General features: G+C 41.9%; 1 protein-coding gene across 1 annotated transcript; it reads left to right on the top strand.

Annotated features, from left to right (window-relative positions):
• The first annotated feature begins 5,772 nt into the window (after positions 1-5,772).
• Positions 5,773-7,438, top strand: LOC126698283 (uncharacterized). Its single transcript, XM_050395404.1, has 2 exons — positions 5,773-6,585; positions 6,777-7,438. Exons 1-2 carry the CDS (start codon positions 5,928-5,930, stop codon positions 7,409-7,411), a joined length of 1,293 nt encoding a protein of 430 aa, XP_050251361.1. The 5' UTR covers positions 5,773-5,927; the 3' UTR covers positions 7,412-7,438.
• The last annotated feature ends 1,134 nt before the right edge of the window (positions 7,439-8,572 follow it).

The following is an 8,572-nucleotide window of genomic DNA, read 5'->3' on the forward strand; positions in this document are numbered from 1 at the left end:
TCCCGTATCAGTACCAGGTTGACAGCATGGGGGGCTACAGCGACGTATGCAAACAGTACCTCGTCTGCCTCAGGGCGGGACATGATAGGTGGTCATGATAGGTATTCCTTCAGTTGCTGGAAAGCCCGAACACAATCCTCCGACCATTCAAACCCTTTCCACTTGTTTATCAGGAGGTAAAAAGGTCGACATCGATCCGCTGATCGCGATATGAACCGGTTTAATGCTGCAATCATGCTAGTGAGCTTCTGCACTTCCTTCGGATTCCGAGGAGCCTGTAGGCTGTTAATTGCTTTAATTTGATCGAGACTTACTTCTATTCACCTGTGGGTTACCATATACCTTAAGAATTTCCCAGACTCGACCCCGAATGAACATTTGGAAGCATTGAGCCGCAGTTTATGCTCCCTTAGGACAGCAAAGATTGTTTCGAGGTCTTTCACGTGCTCGGACACCACTTTACTTTTTACGACCATATCATCTATGTATACCTCAATGATTTTGCCCAGCTGTGGCTCGAACATCCTGGTCATCACCTTTGGTAGGTTGACCCCGCGTTCTTCAGTCCAAACGGCATCACCTTATAGTGATAGTTTCCGACGGGCGTCAAGAAAGCTGTCTTCTCCTGGTCTTCTAACGCAAGGGGTATCTGGTGATAGCCCTGGAAGGCGTCCAGGAAACTCATTCGAGGGTGACCCACGGTTGCGTCCACCAATCGGTCGATTCTGGGTAAGGGAAATGGGTCCTTTGGGGACGCCTTGTTCAGGTCGGTGAAGTCCACGCAGACTCTCCACTTCCCTGTCTTCTTCCTTACCACCACCGTGTTTGCCAACCATTCGGGGTAAAAGACCTCTTTGATAGCCCCTGCTTTTTTCAGTTTTGCCACCTCGTCTCTTACGGCACTAGCATGTTCCTTTGAGGGGCGTCGGGGTGGCTGCTTCTTCGGAGTGGAAGAGGGGTTAACGTTCAGGTGGTGACAAATAAGGCTAGGATCAACTCTCGGAGCGTCATAGGCGTCCCATGCAAACACATCGACATTTCCTCTGAGAAATCTGACCAGTTCCTCTTTTTCTTGAGAAGGCAACTCGGAGCCAACCTGAAAAAACTTCTCCGGGTCGCTGTTGACAGCGAATTTATCTAAACTTTCACACCTTATTTCCTCGGCTAGTCCATCGCCTTACCTTGCCGAGGCGGCTGGTTGCTATAAGCTCTCAGGGGCCGAGGACTCAGTAGGAGGCTGATGTAAGATGGCGGCCACCATACACTGCCTGGCCATGGCCTGATCTCCTCAGATCTCTTCTACTTGTCCTCTGGATGGGTATTTTACTTTTTGGTGGAGTATGGAGGATACGGCTTCTAGGGCGTGGATTCATGGCCTGGCAACTATCGCGGTGTAGGGTGAGTAAGCGTCGACCACGATAAAATCTACCTCCACCACCTTCGACCCAGTCTGTATGGGTAGTCGGATCTGCCCCTTTGGCGTAACAATCCTCCCTTCGAAGCTGAGAAGGGGGGAGTCATAAGCTGCCAAATCTTCCGGCTTCAGGTTCAGCCCCTTGTATAGATCAGGGTACATTATCTCCACCGCACTTCCTGAGTCTACTAACACCCTTTTCACATCGAAGCCTCCAATTCTTAACGTGACCACTAAGGCATCGTCGTGAGGTTGAATAGTTCCTCTCTTATCCTCGTCCGAAAATCCCAGTATCAAAGAGCTTCCCTTTTTCGACCTTTTGGGTTCCCTTTGCTTGTCCTCGGAGGGGAGCCGATCAACAGCCAGTACCTTGGGGAAGGGTGGTCCAATTCTTCTTGGTGCGGCGAGGATAACATGTATCGTTCCGGTGGGGGGTCTTAAGGACACATCCTTTCGAGATTCTTGTATTGCTTGACCGGGATGGCCCAACTTCCCTTCTCGGACCAACTGATCTAGGTGATTCCATAGATTCCTGCAATCCTCAGTGGTATGCCCATGGTCCTGATGATAGTGGCAGTACAGGTTCTGGTTACGTTTGGAAGGGTCTCCAGCCATCTTTCCCAGCCATCTGAAATAGGGCTCGTTCTTTACTTTCTCCAACACCTGTTGTACTGGTTCCCTGAACACAGCATTCACCGTTTGCGTGTTACTCTGTCCAGCCTGTCGCGAAAAATCTCTCCTCGGCTGGTTAGGGTTATACCGTTCCGACCTAAAATCATTTGCTTTGGGGGGGATGACCTTCTCCTTTCCCCTTCCTTGCAGCTGATCTTCCTCCACCCTTTTGTACTTGTCGATCCTATCCATCAACTGATGAACGTTGGCAACTGGTTTACCAGTAAGGGATTTTCTTAAGCCGTGCTTGGTGGGGAGACCGCTTTTGAACGTGCTGATAGCAACATCATCATGGTTGTCATCTAAGTCGTTATATACCTCCCAATATCTATCCGAGTATGCTTTCAAGGTTTCTCCTTCGTGCATGGATAAGGACAATAGCGAACTGAGGGATCGAGGGACTCTGGTGTTTGTGATAAAGCGGGAGCAGAAAGCCTGAGTGAGTTGCTTGTATGAGCCTATGGAATTTATCTTCAGGCTGTTGAACCACCTCATCGCCATCGATCCCAAGCTGGATGGGAAGATTTTGCACATTAGGGCTTCATTTTGCGAGTAGATTGCCATTTTTTGGTTAAACTGACTCACATGCTCTACCGGGTCTGCTTGGCCGTTATAGATGGCGAACGCTGGTTGGTTGAAGCGTCGAGGCAGCTTAGCCCCTTCGATTCTATACGTGAAGGATGACCTTGAAACCTAGTCTAGTGCCCTCTTCATAGCATCGTTTCCCAAACCCTTGCTAGATGGGTTCTCATACTTCCGTACAGGGCGTTGTTCCCTTTCGTAAGAAAATGTTTCACTTGAGGGGGTCCTTGACCTCCGTCGGTAACTCGCATCCTCCGCATTAGAGGACTCGTCTGAGCCAGAGGGAGATCGCTTTCGCTGCACACGTCGTAACTTCCTTTTCAAGTCATCTATCTCTCGCTGCATGGCTTGATGACTATTTTGCCTCTGGGACACGTGACTACCCGTTTGAGTGTGACTTTGGCTCGTTTGGATAGTATGCACACTTCCTTCACGATTCCCTCTGCCGCCTGGGTTGGCGGGGTTATTTTGCCTTTGGGACTCAACGGGTTGTGTCTGTTGGGAGTTAGCCTGGTGAGGATTCTCCTGGTGTGGACCTAGTTCTACCATGCTCGACCGCTGTGCTAGCTGATACCCTAGTTCTTCCCACAGACGGCGCCAATTGTAGTTGCACGATTTTCCTGGTCCAAATCCTACCGATCAGGCCTTGGCCCAAGGCGCAACACACAATAAATCTTTGTAGAGGATGGGTCAAAGAACTTAGCCTCAGTGAACTTAGTCGGTCTGATGCATGGACAATGTTATTGCAGAAACAAAAAACACAAGAATGGATGTCTAACAGAGGATTCTATTTCCTGGGCACAGATCATACATTTTTCTTGTCCCTTTCTTTGAGGGACTCCACTACATTATATAGGTCTCTCAGTCTTATCTGAACCTTACACTTGTTAATCATCCAAGCCCCCACTTGAGCACCTGTCCTATCAGACACCCTTATCACTCCTTTGTGAGTTGCAGTGGCTAAGGTAGCACTGTTCAGGGGTCTTTTCCTCATTAATGCGGCCAAGAGAGTGGTTGTGACACATTTAATGTGGTGGTGACAGCTTTCCATGAGATATTTTGGGTTTTATTCTTTTTTTATATGCTTGGAGGATGAACTGCAATGGTTGGGGCGAGCTCTTCATCCGGACTTCGTAATGTCCGAGGAGGAGTTACTCCTCGGACAGGTCTCTTTTACCGCAATTGGGTTTTAAATAATGTTTGGGCTATGACTTCTCCTCGGACAGGATCTTCTCGGACGGGCCCGTAGTTTAATTAGCCCATTATTTTGGGCCGGGCCCCACATTTACCATTTTTATTTGTTTGAAAAAAAAAAAAATTCTAAATTATAATCTATACAAATTATTAACTTTTACTCAAAAAAATAAAAGAGCTTCTGAGCACATGCTTAGAGGCTAATACTATATATAAGAAGATTCCTCTCTTTCAATTGGACTTTTATGTGATTCAAAAATACTTTCATTAGTTAATGGTAACTTCATTTAAAAATAATGTCATAAATGTCAAATAACAAATTTTATTTTGAATTCAAAAAGAGAATTCCTAAAATTTAGGATTTTTTTTTCCTTTTCACATTCAAAAAAGAAATTATATTTAGTGCTTATCTCTAAAGTTTATTCTTTTTTATTTGTTTGAAAAATTAAAAAAAAATTATAAATTATAATAGATGCAAAATATTATCCTTTATCTAAAAAAATAGAAGAGCCTCTGAGCACGTGCTTATGTGCGTGCTCAGAGGCTTGTGTGTGTATATATATACACATGTAAAGTTCAAATATTAATTTAAGTACATTATGAGAGTGGAATGTTTTTATTCAAACAATCAGTGCCTAACTATAGTTTGAGCTGGTTTGGATAAACTATTGCGAAAACTTTCATTACATAAAAAAAGAAAATGTAATATTTGCTTAAAATAGATGTTTGTAAAAAAGTTAGTTAGAGCTATGTATTTGAAATGCAATTTTTAGAGTCTTTAAAAACGCAAATTCTCTAAAAATGCAAATTTAGACGTCCTTTTGAATATTGCTGAAAACTGAAAATGTTATAACAAAATAATTTTTAAATGTGTGAATAATGTCGTAGGACCCATTTTTAATAAAAGTTTTGTTGAAAAAAGAGGTTTGTGGGTCCCGTGTACAGTGCATGGGACCCATTGGAACTCAGTTAATGCTCTTCTAAAAAAAAAAATGGTGAAATGTGAAACACAGACGTGAAACTCAGTATCCAAACGGATGCTACATATCCGTTTGGATACTGTTGAAACGCAGTGCATCTGCGTTTCACGCTTTTTTTCATTGAAAAGCGCGTTTTAATTCTTTCCAGTAGGTCCCGTACACTATTCACGGGACCCATAAACCTTTTTTTAAACAAAACTTTCATTAAAAATGGATCTCACAGTACTATTTACACATTTAAAAATTATTTTATTATAATATTTTCAATTTTCAATAAAATAAGTGGTATTCAAACGATCCTTACAAAAAGGCCTAAATAAACGCACCCTTCATCTTTCACAAATCCCCCCTCCCCATTGAAACTATCGTGTCATAAAAATAAAAATAAAAATGTAAAAAATCTATCTACAAGAACAAATGTTTTTAAATAAATGGGCTGATTATCACTCATTCAAATTTAGATGGATCCAGTCCCAGTTATCAGGCCCATTAACCGAAAGTTGATACTTCAGACCCAATTCTGACAGCATAAAATTATCTTCTTCTTCTTTTTTATTTTTTATTTTTTATTTTTTAGAAGAGGTCAAATAGTGATAAGTGTCATGAATGTATGATATCCCGTGTAGAAAAGTTGACTCGATTAAGACATCACAACCATCTAATTTATCAATTTTTACAATATTAAAAGGCACGCTATAGACCATCCGAAGTTCTAAAACTCGCAGGATTATTATTATTGGGCAATAAAGATGGTCAATTTGGTGGTGTTATAACGTGTGGTGACTCATATCTTTCTTGTCACAAGGTACTACCAATCAAAGAATCTTCCTCTGCAACTCAACGGTCAGATGCGCAGGATTAACAATATCTCTCACACATCTCAATCAATTAATATATAAATGAAGTAAAAAATGTACATATTAAAGAGGCCCACAAGTCCCAAATCGATAATAATCCTCAACAAAAGGAAGCTCCCTCCGCAGCTCCACTGTCCCAGCAATTTCTACTAAAACTAAAACACCAAAACTTCCCATTTCTTTCTAGCTGTGCCAGACACACCATTGTTTGATTAGCTCTCATTTTCAATGGCTAGAAACAAAAACCAAACAGAACCCACCAAGCAAATCCACCATAACCAGAAACAAAACTCCCAGCCCCAAAAACCTGCAAAACCACCCTCTTGGTCAGTTGTTAGAGGCCTATTGAGCTGTAAGGATCTCCAAACACTGCAACAACAACCACCACCAAAGCAACAACAAAAGCGACAACAACAGAAAGAGCTTCTACAGCAACAGCAAGAGCAAGCCATGGAAGAGAATGCAAAGAAATGCAAGAAAATGAAGTGCTCTGGCTCACTCTGTAGTAACACAAAGGTGATGCACAGAGCTGAAACAGGATCCCCTGAACTCTTCAAGAAAAGGGCCTTACTGGGTTCAAGTAGCAATGATGCTTCTAGCAGATCCATGAAAACTCCATTGCATGAACTCAACGGGGTTGTTTCCTCTACTAATTCTTCTTCTTCATTTTCTGCATCTTCCAATTCATCCAGTGCTGGTGGGTCTTTCAGAGGAGTACCATTCAGGAGATTCTCTGGCTGCTATGAGTGTAGAATGGTGGTAGATCCTGTACTTGGTTTCACTAGAGACCCTTCTCTCAGGGCTACAATCTGTTCTTGCCCTGTTTGTGGTGAGATTTTCATGAAAGCTGAAAACTTGGAGCTTCATCAGGCTGTTAAGCATGCAGGTATCAATTTCACAAATTGTTCAGTTCCAGAGGAAAAAGCCTTTGCTTTTAATTTTTATTTTTCTCTCACATTTCAATGTGCCATGTTTTTCATTTTTTAGTTTCTTCTATGCATAAACCATTAATATCTTTCTCTCATCTCATTGTACCAATTTCTCAATCTCCTTCTTCGGTTTTCTTAAAATCCACAGTATCTGAACTGGGTCCTGAAGACACAAGCAAAAACATAGTGGAAATCATATTCCAGTCAAGCTGGCTAAAGAAACAAGCACCCATCTGCAAAATCGACCGCATCTTGAAAGTCCACAACACCCAGAAAACCATAACCAAATTCGAGGAGTACAGGGACTCCATCAAAGCCAAAGCCACAAAGCTCCAAAAGAAACACCCACGTTGCATAGCAGATGGCAATGAGCTCCTCAGGTTCCACTGCACCAACTTTGTTTGCTCACTAGGAGTAAACGGGTCCTCTAATCTCTGCAACTCAATCCCACAATGCGATGTGTGTAGCATCATAAAGAATGGCTTCAAGGTAGGTGCAGAATCAAGAGGAGTTGGTACTGAACTTGAAAAGGGAATTTTGACAACCGCAACTAGTGGAAAAGCTCATGACAAAGCTGGTGACAGTGAGAGCAACAATGACAAGAGGGCAATGCTGGTTTGCCGAGTGATTGCAGGTAGGGTGAAGAAGAACATGGAAGGAAGCATGGAAGAGTATGACTCTCTCGCTGGGGCTGTTGGGGTTTACTCTAATTTGGATGAACTGTATGTGTTTAATCCTAAGGCTATTTTGCCTTGTTTTGTTGTCATCTATACAGGTTTCTAATTGTAATTTGATTTTAACTATTTCACACTCCTTGTGTTGGCTTGGCTGGCTCCGGTCAAAAATTTTCTTGCTCTGTTAAATATCTGGCTAATCTATAATATATTGTTTTCAGTGATCATAGAAATATAACATATTTTATCATAAAACTTAACAAATTGTTAAACACAATTTGCACCCATAGCAGCTTTAGCAATATGTAAACCCTTTATTGCCACATATAGCAAAATTGTTATAGTTTTGGCATTTTTCTATGGTTTTTGGTGGGGAAAAAAAAAAAAATTATATATATATATATATATATGTATGTGTGTATGTATGAGTACAACCAGTTGTTATCTTCACGTGGCTTCTCCAAGATTGGTAGGCGTGGGTAGTGAGCAATGAGTTGAGTCGGTAGATGCTACTTGGGGAGGGTGCTTGGGGGCCAATACTATAGAGAGAGCTAGAGCAGACAGGCTGACAGACCCATCTCAGGTCAATACAGAGCATTAATAGCACATTGTGTGTGCGTGTCTGTGACTCTCTGTTTAATAGAAGTTAGAACCTTGATGTGAGGGCTTCATTAGTTAATATAACAGGCAATTAAACATGAAATTCCAGTCACAGTCTGGGTTATGACAATAATATGCAAGGAATGTGATTGCCAAATTAATTCTGAGAACTTTTCTGTTCATCCAGTCGTTGTAATCTGTTGAAGAGTCTCTTAGGTTCAAACCCTTAATATATTCACTTGCCGACCCTATAATTTCAGGTCCCATTAGTACTCTTAGACTTTAGTTCTATCTAGTCCTTGGCCATTGCCAATGCTATCATTAATGGTGGCACAAAAAAAGCAAGGCTCAGCCTATACCAACAAGATTTGGCTTAAGTTATATTGGCTTCGCAAAAACAACTCTAGAGTCGAAATAAATACGATTGTGATTGTGTGCCTTCATGCCATGGCCACGTTAGACCTGGTCAGATGGGGCCATATTAAACTATTAATTTTTTTTATAAGAAATACTCTCATTTTATGTAGCAGCGAAACAGTACATAGCATATTGTGAAACTGAAGATGCAAGGAAAGGTGGACACTCTTCCATCCAAGTTACAAAAGAGTCAATATTCTTCACAAAAGCAGTGACCTTGGCAATTAGATTTTTTTGGGTCTAGTCGTTGTCA

This window comes from Quercus robur, chromosome 9, assembly GCF_932294415.1.
Source record: "Quercus robur chromosome 9, dhQueRobu3.1, whole genome shotgun sequence".
NCBI lineage: Eukaryota > Viridiplantae > Streptophyta > Magnoliopsida > Fagales > Fagaceae > Quercus > Quercus robur.